Here is a 20879-nt window from a genome sequence, read left to right as displayed (position 1 = left end):
TTGGGTTAAATAGGGAGGAGCAGAGACTAAAATGAGAACATGAAAACTGGACAGATTGCTGGGACCAGCAACCAACAGGTCAGACTTGCACATTGGGTGTCCTCTAAATCCCACCTGAAAACATAATTACGAGATTCAAACATTAATCTAACACATTTCAGATCTGTCAGAGTGGCAGTCTTAGCCGTATTTTCACAGACTTGTCAATATGTTATGTAATAGTTAGTACCTGTGGGTTGCATGGTGTTACCTGGACACAAGCCAGGGGCTGATTTACACCAGCCAGGTCGCCTGGGTGACGGTGTGATGTTCAAACACCAGGAAACATCACAGACATTGGGTTCAGGTGCATTAACATGACACATAGTATGTTAATAGAGGTGTAACAGATAGCTTCCAGTAATAAGAACCTTTCAAAACTGGAGTTTTTGGGCAACGGTGTTACAGCACAGCTGCAACATCACATATATAACATAATTTACAATGAAAACAGTACAATGAAAGCAATAAAACAACCCTATGTTGCATAGCACACAGTAGAACACAGTACAATAAGTCATACCATAATACATCATACAATAATAAAAAAGGCCTCTACAGGCAGTAGTAAAAGCAGAGAAGGTTACACTGCTGTACAGCATGGTAAAGTGCAAAATGCAATGAAGCAGTAAGAGCACATAGGAATATTGCACATGCCACATAATTAAATAAGGTAGACATATTACATGCTAGAGTTATTATATAGAAAAGCATAACTGTAGTGTGATGTCCAGAGGCTGGATGAGACAACAATAAAACATTAAAAGAAGACAATAAAACATTAATGAAGACCGAAAACCATTAAAAGGGATGATGATGATGATAAAACATTAGAAAACACATGAAATATTAAGCAAATGTATGTCTGTAGGGGTGGGTTTTTTGAAAGTTTGATGCAGAACTTAGTGTACGCACACAGACACTCATTGTGGAACAAACTCTGTGAAGCCCTGCCATTTAAGGCTGTGTTCACTGTAAAAATAAACTTAGCTGTGTGTAATACCTGTTGTATTATGGGCTCAACCAAATGCATAACTGTGCGGGGCACCTAAACCTTAAGTTTTCCATATCAACCAGAAATAGATTGAAGATGAATAGGAAATAACAGGAGTAATACAAACTGACAGGGTTCAGAAAAGGAGGACATGTTTAATATATTTTCTACTGTATCTTGGAAAGGAAAGGTTGCTATTTATTCAGTTTTGAGGCCCTAAATAATGCACAAAGCCAGCAAAATAAATTGCTACTTTTGATCATAGACTGTATATAAAGGCTATGATTTAGATTGGTGTAAATACAGGAAAAAGTTACACCATGGAAGGCGTGCCCTCTGACGCAATGACGTATGTTGACGTCCGTACATGTACATCCCCAGACGGTCATGTAAGCTGCACCGGAACCGTCCGCGTCAAATATCAGCCTGGGTAGACAGCAACGCGCTTTTCAAGAGAATCCTCACTACACCCCGCTTGTTTCTGGTACTGTTCGACTTCAATTTATTACTTTATTTTGATATTTTTGGGCTAATTTAGCGAGAGCGACGAGGAGATAAATATGCTAATATTAGCTTCCGGTTAGTCCTCGAAACGACGCAGCCCTGGGTGTTATTATTGATCTGAAAAGTGGGCATACTCTTTGGGAAAGAAATAACGTGTATTTATTCATGCTGACTAGCTGGCAAGTATCAAATCTAATCGGGACACCGTTTTACTGTATAGTTAAAGACTGTAAATGGTCATGTTGATCATGCATTATATAATACAGGATGGTTTCCGGAGCTGCTTACTTGCCGATACCATCACATTGGAAGTCTTTATTTAGCTCCTGGATGGCATGGATCCTGGTGGGTGTGCGTGGAGGCAGCTCCCCATCAACCTATCAACTCTCAAGGCGCCTTTTAGTGGTGACTGATTGACGAATCAGGAGCACTGTCAGGTCTACTGTCCTGGATGTACCCCTGTAAAGCTGCAGTCTGTTTGCTGTGTGTGTTTATTCACTGCAACAGGTTCACGCACCAACACTGGTTATCTACTCTTTACTCTCCCATACAGCTGGTACATTTCCACACTGCTGTAGTCTTGTGATTTTGGCAAAAAAAAGGAATTTTTTTCAGACTATAATGACATTAGTCACCCACAACAGCTGACATACAGGCTCAAAAATTCAACCTAACTTGCCAAGTTTCCAACTCATTTAAATGCTAAAAGTGCAAGTCACCTCAAAAACATTCAGTGCTGCTGCTTTAAAAAGGCCAGATTCTTTTCACAAGTATTGAAATAAAGAAAAGAATGTTGCAAGACTAGATAAGATTTTCTTAAAGTCTGTTTAAATTTGTGGCAGAATAGAAAAGCCTGAAACATCACAGCTGAGTTCCCATGCTGCTGTGGGCTTATCTTTTGTTAACCCACATCCAGCCAAAGTCTGCCACCCCATTGTGTCGATTTTGAAAGAGAACCGTTGTTCAGCAGGCTTGTAATGCCTATGTGATCTGTGGAATCCCCCACTGCAGTATAGTAGCCCATAAGGCCCAATCTGTGCTGCCCTGTTGATGTTTTTGATAGTCGTTTCTTTTTTGCTAATGCTCTTGTGTGTTGGTGGCAGCAGCATTACTGCCAATTAAACCAAATTAGTACATTTCATAATTGTGTTGACTCCTGATTTATTAAGATTGTGCTGGGTCTATGGTTACAGAAACCAAAATACAGAGGAAAACTTTAATTTAGTACATCATTTCCTGTATTTTGGACTGGCAGGAATCCAGTTTGTTATGTTGGTGTACGCACCACTAAGTTTTGTGTTAAAGTTTTACTCGTTTTTACTTACTCACTTATTTCATGCAATCAATTATTGATCTCCTTGCTTAATAATCAAGAAATAAACCTGTGTTGATGCCAGTTTGTTCTACATTTTTGTCTGATTCCTAGCCTCTCGTACTGAAGTGTCAGCCAGTTGTGTTTTGATAGTTTTACAAATGTTTCAAATTACAAAGATCAATTCCTGTCTCAGCCTTTACTGGGAATGCAGAGCCGTACACCTTCATTGTAGATTGAAAATCTTCTGAGTGTTTTCTTGAATAATCAAAAACTTTTTCCTAAGGGATATTTGAAGATACATGCTGTATTCATCCAACAGAGCTGCAGTTGACAAATGATTGTACCTTTAGTGTCGTTACTAAGTACTAGTGAGAGCAAAAAAAGTGTAATTAAGTCCTAACTGGTAACAAAAAAAACTTGACAGATTTGTTCAACGCATTAGTGTTTATGTAGTCAGGAATTTGAAATGTTTCATAGTTAGATTGATGGACGCATTTGACAGTAATAAAGCTTCCAGTCATGGCATGTAATTACATTGGTTAAGGACAAAAACACAAAGCTCAAAGCTCCTTTACACAATGTTCTTTTTTAAAAAAATAAAATAAAAAATCTGAAAAGTAAGAAACTTATTAACCACTCAGGATACTACTGTAGAACATCGCTTGCTGCTTGACACAAACTGACCCTGCATGATAGCATAAATTCAGCCCTGATGCCAACTGATTCTTGGGTCTTTGTGTATGTTTAACCAGACCTAACACACAGTGTCCAACATGATGGGAATGATTCTCCAGCTCAGCCGTGGCCTGAGCCGTGCCGCACCTGTTCTCAGTCGGGGCGTCCATTCTGGAACACATCCTGCATCCACTGCTGCCTCCAAACGGAGGGCAGAACGCCCGCTCACCTCAGAGGAAATCTACGCCCGTGAGGACAAATATGGAGCACACAACTACCACCCCTTGCCTGTGGCATTAGAGAGAGGAGAGGGTAAGTTAGTTAAGAGTATCATATGACTTCTAAAGCTAATCTTGTATAAGGTTAAGTGATATGCATGTTATGGTTTATGAATCATCATCAACATGCCCCAAGACCTTGGTTTTCCTCTTTACTCCAGGCATCCATGTGTGGGATGTGGAGGGCAGCCGGTATTATGACTTCCTCAGCGCTTACAGTGCAGTCAACCAGGGACACTGTCACCCCAAGATCATCGCTGCACTCAAAGCCCAGGCGTCTAAACTCACCCTGACATCCAGAGCATTCTACAATGACGTGCTGGGAGCCTATGAGGAGTACATCACCAACTTGTTTGGCTATGACAAAGTTCTACCCATGAATACAGGTAAACACTTGATGCTGACTGTATGATGCATCTTCAGAGGTTGTCATGACTTGATTTGTTGACATTTGTTTTCTTTTGTAACAAATTAGGCGTTGAAGGTGGTGAGACCGCCTGCAAGCTCGCTCGCAAGTGGGCTTACAACGTAAAAGGGGTTCCCAAAAACAAGGCCAAAATCATTTTTGCAGGTAAGGTACCGTCTTGTGTTTTAAAAAAAAAAACCAACATTGCAGTTTTGGAGTTTGTCCCATTTGTCACCTTACCCAGTCGGGAAATGTATCTTTGTTGGATCATTCAGTTTAAAAATACCTCTTTTCTGAGGCAACACAGTTCAACAGTATTCAAAAATCAGCAAAGTTATCCCAAAATCTAACACTCACATAATAGCACACTACAATACTACAATAAGGTAAGATGACACAACATTTCTAGAATAGCAATCCTTCCAACTGATAAAGAATAAAGTGACCAATGCGCTTAACCATGACACGTTTCTTCATGACTACAAATCAGATCTGTAAAATGTTCTGTATCTTGGACAACAATGTGACAAACATCTTATTTCTTCTTACTGATTAGATGGGAACTTCTGGGGCCGCACCATGGCAGCCATTTCCAGCTCCACTGACCCCAGCAGCTATGAAGGTTTTGGTCCCTACATGCCAGGCTTTGAGCTGGTCCCATACAACGACATTCCTGCACTGGAGGTACAGGTTTTGAGTGTAACTTCAGGACACCCACTATGATATCTATCATGCTGTTAAAAGACAGTGTTGTGAAACGACAAGCAGAGATTGCCCGTCTTTAACTTTGGTCCAACCTAGCTATCAAACTGCACCATAAAACTGGAGAATTATAGAGAGACATTTTAAGTTCCAGCCACTGCATACCAGATGTTTATACAGCTCTTACTTACGTGCACTACAAGTACAAGTTTCAGTGTCAAGTGCAAGATTCATGGTCAAATTACAGGGTTTGTTGGGAAACAATGACTATGAGTAAGATTCTCCGAACCCAGCTGAGTCGACACCCTCACAGCCTGTGTAAATGTAAGGACTGCTGACGTTGCATGTGTCTGCTGATAAGGTTATCTTTTCAGGTGCTGCTTTTCTATGTAAACAGAAGTATTTAGGACACAGATAAAAATGCTTAACTTGTATTTTTTCTCTCCCTTCTGTCCAGAAAGCCCTCCAAGACCCAAATGTTGCAGCTTTCATGGTGGAGCCCATCCAGGGGGAAGCTGGTGTGGTGGTGCCTGACCAGGGCTACCTGACAAAAATCAGAAAACTTTGCACAAAATATAATGCAAGTCTGAATAGATATATAAATATATAGATGAAATGTCATGAGTGATTCTTTACTGGCCAATATGTAAAAACAGACTGATTGTCACTTCAAAATTAAACCACAGTCTAGTTTGCTTGTGATGAAACACAATAGTGTATTAGAAATTTGAATTAGTTTCCCGTTACTAATGCTTCAGTGATTTTATGATTGAACTGTGCTCCTCCTGTTTTATGGGTGTGAGGACAACACAGCAGGCATTCAGCTAAGGCCGAGCTCAGGTAACAAAGTATGCTAGTCCATTTTTAGGTGCTTGTGAACAGGAGGAGGTGTCTGAATACACTGTTTTAAATTGCCCTCTCTGGACACCAAAGAATTTTGTGGGAACCTGATCGTAGTTACAACAATCGCCAGGCTTTTATCATGCTGCCTGGTGAACTAATGCACTTTAAATTCCCCTTATGCATGGCTCCTAAGGTTCAGTTGCACAATTTAACAGCAGTGTTAATCGATGACACAGACTATGCTGATGTTTTTAGCTTTTAAAATTTATTATTTGGTGTAAAGAGTAGAAAGACACTGTAGATAACCAGTGCTTTAGAGGAAAAGTAAGGGTTTAAGATAGTTAAGGTGTGCCAAAGCAGGCAGGTTAATCCTGTTTAGCAAAAGTTATTGCTGGGGAAGTCACAACAACCAATAATCAGGTACCTAAACAGTGTTGTGAATGTGTATATTTTTTATGTTTGCATTTGAGTCAGATGATCAGGTCACATTATGCAACCTGAATTAAAAGGAAGAGAAAAGAAGCGAACGCTTTCAAACTCGCCCTATCTATGCAGCTCAAAGACAGACACCTGATCTGTACAAAGAATTTAACGTGAGCAGGTTACAGTTATTTAATGTTCACACCCTGAATGAAGTGTTACTGGTATTGTTTGCAAACTGCAACAGCTGGATCTGTTTTTGCCCCGCACACATCGTTTACAGAAGCAAATGTTAGATTGTTTAGGCTGATGTAGCAAAAACTCATGTGAGCTCAGACCAGCTTATAACAGTCTGCAGTCATTACTGTCCAGTCTGTCAAAATATAATTTTGTTTATGTGTTTGCACACTCTGCCACAGTTTATAAAGAGTCTATGTTAAACTACATTGATTTAAGTAACATTTTTTTTCTTTTGCATTAATTTGGTATTGAAAATCATGGAATTTCAGTGGTGTTGGCATTGAGTACCAAATTTAATTTTGTATGTCCTGTCCTCTGTGCTAACACAGAGAGTATGAGAACTTGTAGCAGCTGCAAATCAGTCTCTTGCTGGTCTTTTGTTGAGGAGATTTTACATTTCTTTTCAGTTTTTACTTGCCTGGGCCAGTTTAACTGAGAAGCAATGCTCCTTTTTTCAGATATAATATGATGTGAAAATCTCATTGACTATTAAAATTTCTCTCCTTCCTCAACACAAAAAGCATGTACACTGAAAAACACACAGTTTAAAAGCTACCTACAGCATTGCACAATCCCCGAATGTGTCAAGACTCATATTAAATACTTTTTGGGAATAATGTTGGCAGATTGGATAAATCACTTTTTATATTTATGAATCCACAGGCCACAAAAACTGTAGTAACACCACTATGGTTCATGGAGCTTACAGTTACTAATAAAGTTCTTTGTGCTTCATCCAGGTATTGTGGATTGCTGATGAGGTGCAGACAGGATTGGCACGTACTGGTCGGCGGTTGGCTGTGGACCACGAGGAAGTTCGTCCAGATCTGGTGATCCTGGGCAAAGCTCTGTCTGGAGGAGTTTACCCTGTAAGCATTTTAGTTGTTATTCAGCCACGTCTCATATCACAATATAGATTTTATTTTTTGAACTTTTGAAATCCAGCTTTGTTGGACAGTATAGATTATAGTAGTTGTGCAAGGTTCACCTTTGCTTGAACTGAAGTGTACTTGTGTGGGTCAGGTGTCTGCTGTGCTGTGTGATGATGAGATCATGTTGACCATCAAGCCTGGAGAACACGGGTCCACGTATGGAGGGAACCCTGTGGCCTGCCAGGTTGCTGTCGCTGCACTTCAGGTCAGTGTTGAAGCATCTTACTTCTCCTTCTTTGTCCCTTTAACAAGTCATTTATGTTTTTACCTTTTTTATATGCATAGGCATACATTCTCTTTTTAACCCCCACTGATGCCATCTGCAGGTGCTGGAGGAGGAGAAGCTGGCAGAGAATGCTCAAAAGATGGGAGAACTGCTACGGGCTGAACTTCGTAAACTGCCCAAAGACATTGTGAGAACAGTGAGAGGAAAAGGCCTCCTGAACGCAGTTGTCATCAATGAGACCAAAGGTACGATATTTTATGTTTATACAACAGCAGCCCTTTAGGTGATCATTATTTGGTAACTAAGGTACAAATCTTTGTCAATAATCTTTTTTTTTTTGTAAATGAAGTTCGAGGTGGTCAAGGGAAGTGCATCCCTCTGGAGATCAAAACTGAACAAAGCTAACATTCTTAAAGCAAATCTACGCCAAAACACTTCTAATGATTATAATGATTTTGGACAGTTGAGTCAGAATGTGCAAAGATAAATGACAGTCTGTCTACTTTGGAAATCGGAGCATCGAGACTTGCACAGCTTGAACAGTGGGGTCAAATGAGTTCTTGCTTGAACTCTCTGAACCTAGAATTTTTTGCTCCGAGCACATTTTCATGCACTTTGGGCTCATTTTTAACTGTAATATAAAGTCCTGTGCCTCTATAGAAAGAGCACAACCAGACTAGAAGTAGGGAGAACTCCAACTTACATGTTGTGCAGTATGGTGAAGCTATAATGCCATAAAGCATTAAAAAGAGAATGAATTCAAACTTCCTTGATTTTTAATGTACAAAAATGGAAAAAAAAAATCTGGAATCTGCATGTACAACATTTTTTCAAGTGACCTCAGGTGTTGCCAATACTGTGAAAAAAATATTTTCCAACTTTCATATTTCATTTTTTTCCATTCTTGTCTCATTGTACATCTTCAGTCAAAGGGTTTTTACAATACAATACAACACAATACAATACAATACAATACAATGACTTAATTTTGTCGTGACTGTCGCAGCTGACTCACTAATAGCTTCACAGATGTGCAGTGTGGCACAAACGTTTTAGTTTTTTACAGAATTGTTTCATGCAAGTGGTTCATTTTTAGCAGATTTTTTAAAGAGACAAGGAAAATTAAGTGATTTTGAGCTTGTCACAGATGAGTAGTTCAAAAAGTATTGGAATGTTTTAAAAATAAATGGTGTAATTTGGGCATTTTTTTCTAGATAACAAGCCTTTCAAACCCACCCTTTGGGTTTGAGGTTCAGAAGGTGAACAGAAATTTAATTTTATATTGAGTTATTTGACATAGCTCTTGCATTCGCCATCATCTTGAGGTTGAAATAAACGAAATGAGAGCAGTGCGATAATACACTACCACTATATACAGCAAAATAACAAAGTAACTTTGCACCCAGAGGTCTAACCTGTACAACAATCTCCCCAGACTATGACGCCTGGAAGGTGTGCTTACGTCTTCGTGACAACGGACTCCTGGCTAAGCCCACCCATGGCGACATCATCCGCCTGGCCCCTCCCCTCGTCATCAAAGAGCACGAGCTGCGAGAATGCATCGACATCATCCAGAGGACCATCCTGTCCTTCTAAACTACAACATTTCAGCTATTCAACAATATAATCATCAAACTAGAGAAAAGTCTCTCTAAACATTTATTAGTAGCTCTTATTTTAAAATGTTTGTTCACAGGAAGTGGGTGATTTGAGGGAATTTCTGTACAGTGTACAGATAATCTGAATGGAGTGGGTTTCAATGAGGATACTTTTGTACAGAAAAACTGCTGTAAAGAAAAAGCGTTCTGTTAGAGTGCCTCAGGAAAGACTCCAGCACAGAAAATATCATTTAATTTACCACTGGTCGTATGTGGCATAGATAATAAAAATGTTGTCTTTAGTGAAATTTTTGCAGTTTTCAGAAAGGAGAAATGTTTTTACGAATGAAACTGGCAGTTTAAAGTTGCAAAGCTGTATTTCAATTTATTTCAATGAAGACATACAGTTACAACTTCTACAGCACTTTAATGCTGTTTACGCAGTTTATTTTTGTACAGTTGGTCTACTGAACTATTGCTGCCTGCTGGTATAAACCCTGTGAATCCACTGTCAAGTAAAAGGACAGACTAATCTTGAGTGAAATTTCTTAAAATGAATTAGAAGTTTTCAGATTCCATAATTCCAAAATTTCATTTAAAAAAGCCCACAGTTGGACTGATATTTTGCAATTCTGAAAGTTCAAGTAGTTCCCTTGTTCTAATCTGATGGACCAGACACTATATTTAGCTGTTTCACTGTAATTTTACATAACTTATGATGTGTGTTACAATAGAAGAAATGCTGTCAGACAAATGTATTCCTCAAGGAACTTAAATTGTGAAGCAGTGAAGATTAATCTTTGCTTGTTACACTATATTTTGGTATATTCGACTGAAAAAAAGCTCTTTAAACATGCTATATAACGAGTAATTTTTCTTAGGCATCATGCTGCTTGCTGAGGCTGGTTTGGTTTAAAGTCTTTGCTGTATGGATTTAAAGATTGTGTTCTCGCAATATCACCTTTCAAGTTGCTACAAAACCCATTGTTCTTCATATAAATTAAAATTAAAATTTCAGTCTTATCTGTTGTCTTCCTGTTTATCTGAACCAGAAACTAAAGTTATTTGGAGCATGAGGAAGCAGGTTCAATGAGTCATCGTGGTAACTTTGCTGATTCAAATCTGAATCGTGTCTGAGAAAACAAAAAGCTTTTCTGGACCGCACTTCCTTTGTAGCTCGGTAAATCTGCTTTTTACTGGAACATTTGAATGTTGAAAGTAAAATGCAGAACAGATATCGAGTTTTTTTTCACATTTAAAGGGGATATCAGCTTTGAGCAAACATGTCAAGACAACTCATTTACAGTAACCTGCTTTTTTGTGAAAACTGCTTCTAGGACCAGATGCATAGAGGTGCCTGTGGGGTCCGTGTATATTTTGGCAATTGGATTTTCCGTTCTGAAACGGGGACTGAAAAACAAAAAACGAGTGGTTATTTGATTTTCGTTTTAAAATACAAAAATTTTAATTGAAATACAAGATGTTTTTCCTTTAATGATTAAAAGGGGATATGCAAAAATTTAAAAATGCTTTGATTTTCATTCTATATTTAGAATAACAAAAAAATAAAGTCAGTAAGAGACAGAAACGAAAAATAGTCAGTTTTTTCATTTTCTGAGACCGGAAGTGGTCATCAGGTGTGGAGCCAAACGACAGCAAGATTCTCAGAGGGCGGAGACAGAGAGCAGTGATTGGTCAGACTGACTGAGAGCCAGAGAGCAGCGATTGGTCAGACCATAGATGTATCTAGAAGACAGCGCGCTAGCATATCTAGTCTGCTATATATATCTATGGTTGGAACCTTTTGTAGCTAGTGATGGCTGATCCAGGCTTTGTTGAAGCTTCGACACTTCATTCAAAGCATGGTTCATTACTCGAGGCCTCAATGACACACAGTGCTCGAGTAGGACATCTAGTGGTTAATAAAATGAAGTGCAATCAAGATGTGGTCGTTGGTTCATGGATTGTTTTGAATTTGATTCGCCATGCACACATTCCTCTTTGACTACACTAGATGATTGTATGAGTTCTAGTGGACACAAAAATAATATTACTAGTAATAATAATGAATAACTATTGAAGAGCACTTTTCTTATTTGCCATGTTTGTCTGTAACCCTATATACTCTTCACTTATATTCTGTGTTATGAAACATTTAAACGGTGTTGCTACATTCATGAGATGCGCTACAAATACAGACTGATGTCATTTTCACATGGGGCTGGTGCAAATAAAGATTATATATAGATTATTATGGATTTTGGCAAAGTATGTCTTGGGGTTTATTGGTAAAGAGGTCAGTAAAGAGGGTGTGCTTATATAACTGGTTATGAGTTTTTATTGAGAAATAATTTATCAACAGTTTTGGGACTCAAGCAGTTCCTTCTTTTACTCACTATCTCCCCAGCCTTAGAAAAAAAATCTGTTCACACGGCACAGATAAGGCTGAGGTACACAGGAAATGTTTGGCTCCATTGTACAAGTTTGGGTAAACAGTTTTGTGGGTTGCCCAGTAAGCCAGTGGGTCTGCCGTTCTTTCTACAATTGCATTCGCTGTGGCGCTTTGCATTTACCAGGCTCTACTTGCGTCTTCGTCCAATAGGCTCCACAGTTGAACTGAAAAATATTGAAGATCATCATCATCATCACCAGAAATGTCAGTCATTCCCTATTCAGAAGTGAAAAAAAAATACCTGTGGAAGGTGCTGCTGGTGGTGGAGGACGAGGCTGTGGTGGTGCTTGTGACGTAGATGACTGCTGCTTGGCATTCTTTATGTTAATTGTTGTGCATTCTGTTATTAAACGTTCTTTCACACTGGCTGCCACTCTGATTGGTGAATCCAAAAGTTTTGAACTGCAGAGCCACAAGTGTAGCAACAGCCAGTGAACAGCCAGTGAACTGTTTTTTTCTTTGGTTTGTAGTCTGTCAGCTAAGCACCTGACAAGGTTCTGTGCCAGGTGTTGTGTCATGGGGGTGGTGAGTTGGGAATATACATATATATATATATATATATATATATATATATATATATATATATATATATATATATATATATATATATATATATATATATATATATATATATATATATATATATATTCTCTACGAAATACGAAATCTGACATACTACTAACTCTCAAAGCAAATCACGGCAACAACAGCAAAAAAAACAACCTACTCTGCGAAAAACAATTCAAATGAACACTAAATAGGGATCTCCTATCCCGGAACACTCTCGATCCCGCTGAGTGAGTCACATAACAAACCGAACCAATCAGGTGTTTCGAAGCAGTTGCGTGCTTCAAACGTCACTGAAGTGATTCAAACGTCACGAGTCATGTGATCAAACCACGCCTCGCCACAGTGGCTCGATACGTTTGCTTCATGAGCGACAGCGCATGTGTCGAAGCCTCGGGTATCAGAGGACCATCACTACTTGTAGCATCTCTGGCTGCTGTTGACCTTGTTTTTGGAGTAAAACACGGTAAGAAGATACATACTTCTAACCAGTGGCGTTGTTTTGTTGTACGTTAAGTCAGCGACTTGTGTAGAGTTGTGTTTTGTCGCGTTTGATTAGTTGGTCCGGACCGTTAGCCAGCTAAGCGGCTAAGTTAGCTAGCGGGCTAATTAACACAGGTGGCTAACTTACTGTTGAACACCTGTGTTAGTTGCTGCCGCAGCTGTCCCTCATTGTTAGAATGAAACTCTCAACCTGTATTTCTCTGCTGTGTATTTGAGCTTTTTAAAAAGTTATTTTACTTTAAGGTTAACTGAAACCCGTTCATCTGCACTGAAGTTTAACATTCAGCTGCTTTGAATTAAACCGCGCTTAACTTAACATTGTGCAACATTACCTCACTGTAGCTCCATAATTTCATTAAATTCCTTCTCTCTTCCACTGCTCAAGTTCAATCCAGTATATAAAGTGACATGAATAGTGAATAAACTAACAACCAGCCATTGTATGTATTTATTATTGCATGTATTTGTAGTAAAACATGAGTTGAAACATCCTACTTTTGGATCTAGAACTGCACAAGCCGTTCATTTTCAGTCACCTGAGGAGTTAAACTCCCCTTTTTATGTGAGGTTGAAGCAGAAAGTCAGAGTTAACAAAGAAAGTTGTTGGTAATTTGCGATACCTGTTATCTCTGACTGAGGCTTTAGTTTTTGTTGAGCCAATTTCCACGTAGAAACTTTGTTCAGGAAGATTTCTCAGTAGTTCAGAGGACAGGCTGCTTTTTACACAACCTTGTAAGAGAACGTCTGTCAATGCTTTCACCAGAATTTAGAAACACAACACTCCCTAAACAGATATTTTGAGGCTGTGAGGTTGAATGTTTGAGAGTATATCAGTGTGTTTGTTTGTGGTCTTTCTGTTTCTAGGTGGAAGCTGAATTAGTGAGGATGACTCCTGCTCCTGTCATCTCTAAGCTCCTCACACATCTTTACCTGCACATGAGGAAAATCACTCCTGTAGAATGCAGGTATGTTTGTCATTATTATAAAAAGATGTTGCCTGGTGACCTGTTAGAAACCCATTATACAGAGTCAGCCAAAATAATGTTTACACACATCAGGAAAAGAAAAACTAGCATAAATATTTCAATACCAAATTTATTCAGACATCAGGAGATTAATAAAAGTTATCTTTGGCCTCTACAATTACAAGAGGTGCTCAAAGTGGTGGCCACTGGCTTCCAGACATTTCTGTTGTGTTGTAGACGTCACTTGTTGATGCTCCATTCATGAGGGTAGCGCCATCTGTTGGGAAAACATCGTACAACAGGACACAGAGTTAACGTGATTTGATCAAACTTAGAAAGAGGAATCTATATGTATAGAAGTACTTGTACAAATGAAATATTTATAAAAGTTTTTCTTTTCCTGATGTGTGTAAACATTGTTTTGGCTGATTCTGACTCTGAACTTAATGAGAACAAAACTGTCATTTAATTGTTGCTCTGAAAGCTTCTTTAGTGAAAACCGGCTGGTGTTCTGCTTTGAAACAAACTGCTGTTGAGGTCTGTGTTTTTAGGTTTAACCCCACAGTTACTGAATGAACTGATAGTTGTTGTTTTTTTCCTGATCAATGTGGACGTTATAATTGATGGTAACATTTACTGATCATATAATCAGCATGACAATATAACAGTAGAACATTCTGACCACCTCACTAATACTGTGTTGGTCCCTTTATGCTGCTAAAACTCCTCTGACCCAGTGGTTCATCAGAACCTCTGGGGATCCTGTGGATTCTGTGGATCCTGTGGGTTGCAGGGTGGGTCCTACCTAGACCAGGCTGATCCTGGACCATCCCACAGATGCTCCATCAGATCTGGATGTGGGGAGTGTGGAACCCAGGTGAACAGCTTAGCTCTGTCGTGTTCCTCAGACCACTCCTGAGCAGTTTAATTTGTCCTGCTGAGGGAGGCAGCTGGCATCAGGGACTGCTGTTGCCATGGAGACTAGGGGGTTGTTTGTCCTGCAGTGTTTAGGTGGTGGTACATGTCAAACATCCACATGAATGTCAAGGTTTCCCAGCAGAACGTTGCATTAGAACAAGATGATGGATGTTGTTCTCTTCAGCTGTCAGTGGTCAGAATGTTGTGGCTGATTAGTGGATCTGTCTGCCTTTACTCTGACATCCAGAGTTATACAAAAGTGTAGAATGTGTGCAGTGCAGAAGAGATTTACTTTATTGTATGCAGGGTTTTGTTTTTTTTTTTAAAGGAAGAGCATTTTTTTATCCACCTGAATGAAGACCCAATCTTTCCCTTCAAGGATAGTTAATAATTACTACGGCTTCCATAGTGGTCCCATCAGAGAAAATCATATCCATATACAGATTTTTATTAATTCCAGGGCTGGTTCACTAAAGATTATAATAATAACTACATCAGATAATTCTTTGTCGCAGTTGGAATTTTGCAGACTGAGAGATGGTTGAGAAGGTTTGTAGTTCTTGTTTTAGCAAAATATGTTATAATAGAAGATCCTTATTGTCATTGTACATGAAATTATCTGCAAACCAGCAAAGTGCATCAGGGTGAGGTATCTAAAAATAAATAAGTAAAGAAAAATGCTTCTAAAGCCAATAATAAACAGAATATTTTGAGGAAATATTCTAAAAAGGAAAGAAAAGCTCCATTCTCACTCCTCTCAGGATAAACTGTCATTAAAATTGACTTTAAATTTAGCTTCAACACAAGATAAAAACATTTGCTTTCATTACTGATGTTGTCAAGTTTTAATAAAATTCATGCTACTTTTATAAAATGATGAAAGTGAATAAATTGTATTTCTGTGATCTGTGTTTGATTTCTGTCTTTTCTCCTGTCATCCAGATGTTCAGAGGGAGATGATACATCTGGTCCAGCTGATGGAAGGTCTTGAAGTTCTCTGACTGGCCTGGACTGAAGATGGTCGTCTCACTGGATTTAAGGTTCAGATGCTCAGTAACAAACTCCACCAATGAGCCAACAGGGAAGTTTTAGGTTCATTAAATGTTGCTATGAAGGTTTCACTGTTTTTCTTTGTGAATGCAATGAGCTCCAACTGAAACTTGAATTAGAACTTAGAAGTAAATCCTTCCATCTGAAAGGATTTAGTTGCATTAATAACCTCATAACATTCTAATTCTTATTCCAGTCTTGGTTGGAAATAGAATCTCTGTATTGATTCAGGTAAAAACTGAACTTCACAGCATGTTGGAGCAAAACAACCAGATGAATACTGTGATGGTGTTGGATTGTCAGACTGTAATGTTGCAGCTCAAAGCAGCTTTTCTAGCTCAGTTCATTCTGACATTCAGCTATGAATCAACACAGCAGATGGTGATCCATGCTGTGGAAGTCTCACATCTCCTGATTTAATGGAGCTGCTTTGCACTTTTTACACAGTTTATTCACCAACACTTTATTTAATAAAAGTCCCATCTAGTTTTTATGAGGAATGTGATGTTTTAATTTCTCTGTGAATAACTGCAGTCTAATGGAACAGCTGGAGTTGTAACATCTGTCCTGATATTGATCATGAAGTATTAATCAGAATACTTATGGTCAGCAGTCATCCCTGAAGTTTTACATTAAAATCTTTGTGTTGTGAACTTTGGTAAGAAGCAGAAACTTTAGCGTTGCCATGGATACATGAGTGTTAAATTCTGTCCATGTTTCCATTTTGGGAAATTCAGTCCAGCAGATGAGTTTGTTTTTACTGCCAGCTACCATTCAGTCTGAGATATTAAGAATAAATAAATAAATGTGCATAATGTGGAAATGAACAGATTTTATTTTTATTTATTCCTACAGCATGTAAAGTTCCAGAATGTGGAGGAATTTAGTCTCACAATCACAGACAATAAATATTATCTGAAAGTCAGGTTATTCTTGTTTATCAGCACAATACAAAAAGATTCATGTTAAAAATATTCCAGTTAAGACTCTTGAATATCATGATTTATGTAAATTTACCTCAATAATATGAATGTTCAGGTTAACATTGTGCAGTGATATTTATTATGTAAGTTTAGCTGATTAAAGTTTATGATTCTGCACTACAATATTTATTATTTAAATTTACATCATTATTATAATATTTAGGCTCAGACCCTACAGTACTGAGATTAAGAAATCAAATATTCTATAAAATGTAAATGCACTGAACTAATTTCGGTATATTTAAGTGAGACTCTACAATATTATTTGACACAAATCTATCTAAATCAAAATTTTAATCATTTTAACTCCAGACATTTACTGGACTGATTTAAATATTAAAATCACTCTTTTCTAATCCTCTGCTGTACGTTCAAACCTGAGGCCTTAAACAGAAACACACAAGTATCTGATTGAAGGAACTTCTGCAGAGTCCTGGTTCCAGAACATGATGATAGAATTATAGACAAACTTTAACAAAAGCTGCCTGAGAGTTAACAGGTTTTTATGTTAGATTTCTTCAGTAATTTAATGAGAGTTATCAGCAAAAATCAGGTGTTCATTTGATGAACTTCATTTCCTAAAACATCCAGAATTGGAGCTCATATCTTTGGCAGCTGTAAAGTTTCTGCTCCTTCAAAGTTCACAACACAATGAATGAATTCCTAAAACACTCTCAATGCTGGAGAGTGTTTGTGATGCTGAAGCAGTGACCAGTTTTTCTGTTTCTTCTCTGGAGATGCACAATGAGGGACGTCTGCAGAGACTGAGAAAGAGTCTCACCACATCCTGACATGAGGAAAAACACTTTATTGAAGACTACAATGAGAAAAACTATCAGACAGCAGACGGCTGCATTCAAGGTGAGATCTGAACATTTGATCTGGAACAGGAATTCAATAACGGCAGCATGAGCTTCATTTTAGTCTGTAGCTGCTGAATTCATGGATGAATCATCTGGCACTAGAGAGGAAGACCATCAAACATCCATGTCAGCTGATGGAGGTCCAAGAGTCTCACCCAACAAACAACCTACAGAGTGAAGACCTCCAATCTGATTGGACGGCCTCCTATTCAGCCACGTGTGAACAAATGCCTCTAAGCTGATTTGTTTTCTAAAATAAATCTAGTTTGAGTCCTAATCTATGCCTGTGTGTTTGCTTCTTTACACTGCTGTTAACAGTTTAGGCTGTTAGATTGTTCCAGATAAGACGAGTACAAGATTCTTCAGAACCGTTCTACCACGAGCCTGACAGGAAGAACTCCAACAGCTACTGAATGTTCCTGTGGTTCCCTCAAGGCTACCAGAGGAGCCCTACGAGGACGAGCCGGTCCACCTGATGGCGGCCAGTCGCTGCGGTTCAAAGCCATCACCGACTACGTGGACTTCTACTGGACCACACGGAGGCCTTCAAACTGGACCAACAAGTTCAGCGACTCCCCGACTTGTGGGTCTGAGGACGCCGCCGAGCCTCGGTCCAGCCGGCCTCCTGTCTGTGGGTGTTTGAGTGCTGAGAGGTTTGTGGATGGATGTGAACATTCTGTGTTGAAACAGCAGCTTTGGACTCAGTAACGCCGGGAAAAACCAAGAGCTCCTTTATTTGTGACTTCCACTAAAAAAACTGATGAAAATAAGTTTACCAGGATTCTGACTGATAACAGATTATTAAATAATGAAAATAACAGTTTAAATATTCCTTTAAACAATCCTTGTAGGTCTACATTTCCTTTACACTGACTTCTTGGTATATGTACAAGTATTTTGGGTGGAATATACCAATAGGCCCAATGTTCAAGGGTTCTTCTGGGAATATACAATTAAACTAACCTTTTAGGTAAATGTTCCAGGATGTTGGGTAGAATATACCATCAGATCAACCTTTTAGGTCTACATTGGAAGATTTTAGGGTAGAATATTACTCCAAACCATCCTTTAGGTCTACATTTAAGGTGGAATACTCCTTTACACCAAGATTTTTTGCTCTACATTGAAGGATTTTAGGTGGAATATTCCTTTGAACGAACTTTTTAAGTTTATGTTCGAGGATGTTGGGTGGAATATACCATCAGACCAACCTCCAAGGTCTACAATAGTGAATTTTAGGTGGAATATGCCATTAAACCCACCTTTTAGGTCTACATTGGAGGATTTTAGGTTGAATTTTCTTCCAAACTGTCTTTTAGTCTACATTTAAGGATGTTTAGGATGGTATATTCTTCCAAACCAACTTCTCAGGTCTACATTTGAGGTGGAATATTCCTCCATCCTAACTTTTTTGGTCTACATTGAAGGATTTTTTTCTAAACCACCCTTTCGGGTCTGTATTTGAGGTTCTAGGTGGACTATTCCTTTTAACCAGCCCCTCAGGTCTCTTTGAGGATTCTGGATGGAATACTCGGTTAAACCAACATTTTAGGTGCATGTCCAAGGATTTTTGGTGGAATGTTCCTTTAAGGTGGATGTGTGAGGACCTTGTAGGTGGAATACTTCCTGAAACCAACCTTTTAGGTCAACATTCAAAGATTTAAGGTGGAATATTCCTTTAAACCAACCTAAATTTCATGTTTTGATCATTATCAAGTGAGAAACCTCAATCCAGACTCCTCATAATGATGTTTGAGATTTATGCTGCTGTTATTTGTTTAGTCCAGACTAAATGACAGAAATCTACAACTGTTATTTTATTTCAGAACTCGGTTAATAAATGTCAAAACAATCCATGTGACTCTAAAAACTCAACAGCTTTACAAACTCTAAGAGTAAACTCTCCACAAGGATCCAAAATAAGTTGGACTTCTACATGAGAGCTTTAATTATTCTTCATCTACTTCCTGAAAAGTTTGGTCAATAAAAAAGACAAAAATTTGTATTTTCAGCTGAACTAAAGACAGACTTTGAGATTTTTCTGCTCACATGTTGTGTTGTTGTAAACTTACTCTTTCAAATAAATAGCCGCCTAACCCCCTGGAAACCAGCGTTTGCCTTTTTGTGTTGTTCCTCGGCGACCCTAGACAGCCGGGTCCTAATGTTTTTTGAGCAACACACCATACTATGACGTTTTACAATGAGGGTTCTACTATGGAACCAGTTTGACATGTTCAGGCGTTCTTTGTGTGAAAACTCAGAGATTTCAGGTATCAGAAGGTGGTTTTCAACTTTCTTTGTTAACTTTCTGCTTCAACTTTAAACTAAATTTCCTTCACTAACCCAGCCCTCTGGACTTCCAGTAAGCTGTGTTCCTATTGGCTGTCCAGGTGGCTGCTTGGTATTATCAGGAACACCTGAGCAGCTCAGTGTCTTCCTGCTTTATTTAGCTGCAGACAAACATTTCCTCTGCTTCTCTTCACCACTAACCGGGTTTGGCTCCATTGCTTTAGTTTGTTCTTTAGGCGTTGGCTTGCATCTTCCAGCAGTAAAATCGTCTTTAATGTGTTTCTTGGTGTGTTTTAGGGCTTTGTACTGAATAGTTATCTTGGCAAATGTGGTTCTTTAGCCACAGTTAGCACATGGTGCTAATGTGTGCAGTGATTAGTGGATTTGGTGCAGCTGAGTTGTGTCTTTATCTTGGCTGTAGTGAGTCTTTAGAGGTTTCTGGTCAGACACGTTCTGTATTCTTGTTTGAGAACCAACGTTGGTTGTCCAGAAGGTAAGAGTTCCTGTCCTGATTCTCTGTTCTCAGAGGTTCTCTGGTAGGCTGCAGGAGACTTTAGCGTTTGGGTTGTGCTAGTTTGGTTTTTGTATGGTTTCATTTGGACGACTATCTTGAGGCCCCTCCATGTTGTTTAGTGAGGTTTTCTGGAACAGTCCTACAAAGCAACCTGCAGCAGAAGAGACTGTGAGAGTTTTTAGGAAGTTCTGGAGAGCAGACTTTAGAGCAGCAGAAACATTTGTCAGCAGTTTGAGCAGGAGAAGGTGAGCTTCAGAGTAGAAATGAGACAGAAACCTTCTTGACCCGTGTGGTGAGGTCCTGTACCAAGAGTTTGAGCAGGTTGTGAAGAGTCTGTAGGTCTTTGGTCTGAAAGCACAAGAAGAGTCAACTCATTAAAGGAGAAAACAGGAGATATTGTTGGTTCTTCTGTCGCTCTGCAGTTTCCAGTTTCCTTGGACTGAATATCAAGTTTATATTTTAAATGATTTCCCATGTGAGCCCAAGAAGACTTCAATAAATTCCCTCCATCCCCTGAACACAACAGATTTTATTACCATGTTAAATGCTTTTTTAAAAATGTTTTTGAGTTTTATTCATAGTTTTTTCTCTTTGCTTGTTTA

General features: G+C 38.7%; 1 protein-coding gene and 2 long non-coding RNA genes across 3 annotated transcripts; 2 read left to right on the top strand and 1 right to left on the bottom strand.

Moving 5' to 3' along the window:
• The first annotated feature begins 1385 nt into the window (after positions 1 to 1385).
• On the top strand, positions 1386 to 10195 carry oat (ornithine aminotransferase). The gene is made up of 10 exons (XM_023273500.3): positions 1386 to 1517; positions 3605 to 3839; positions 3967 to 4191; positions 4281 to 4376; positions 4768 to 4895; positions 5371 to 5493; positions 7157 to 7285; positions 7440 to 7553; positions 7675 to 7819; positions 9010 to 10195. The coding sequence occupies exons 2-10, from the start codon at positions 3626 to 3628 to the stop codon at positions 9168 to 9170; spliced, it is 1335 nt and encodes a 444-aa protein (XP_023129268.1). The 5' UTR covers positions 1386 to 1517; positions 3605 to 3625; the 3' UTR covers positions 9171 to 10195.
• A 2335-nt stretch (positions 10196 to 12530) lies between these two features.
• On the top strand, positions 12531 to 17751 carry LOC129347352 (uncharacterized). The gene is made up of 4 exons (XR_008599414.1): positions 12531 to 12657; positions 13560 to 13660; positions 15521 to 17472; positions 17536 to 17751. It is a non-coding gene; the product is annotated as an uncharacterized LOC129347352 (long non-coding RNA).
• LOC129347353 (uncharacterized) lies at positions 17405 to 20879 on the bottom strand. Its single transcript, XR_008599415.1, has 2 exons — positions 20554 to 20879; positions 17405 to 20428 (listed from the first exon to the last, which is right to left on the bottom strand). It is a non-coding gene; the product is annotated as an uncharacterized LOC129347353 (long non-coding RNA).

The sequence above is a fragment of the Amphiprion ocellaris genome, chromosome 18 (assembly GCF_022539595.1).
Source record: "Amphiprion ocellaris isolate individual 3 ecotype Okinawa chromosome 18, ASM2253959v1, whole genome shotgun sequence".
NCBI classification, from domain to species: domain Eukaryota; kingdom Metazoa; phylum Chordata; class Actinopteri; family Pomacentridae; genus Amphiprion; species Amphiprion ocellaris.
Note: the sequence above shows the minus strand (reverse complement) of the source record. Positions and strands in the feature narration are given on the sequence as shown.

Coding starts and splice junctions, on each gene's coding strand:
- oat (XM_023273500.3), top strand. CDS start 3,626: ATGATGGGAATGATTCTCCAGCTCAGCCGTGGCCTGAGCCGTGCCGCA. Junction 3,840..3,966: donor GGCATTAGAGAGAGGAGAGG/GTAAGTTAGTTA, acceptor TCTTTACTCCAG/GCATCCATGTGTGGGATGTG. Junction 4,192..4,280: donor AGTTCTACCCATGAATACAG/GTAAACACTTGA, acceptor GTAACAAATTAG/GCGTTGAAGGTGGTGAGACC.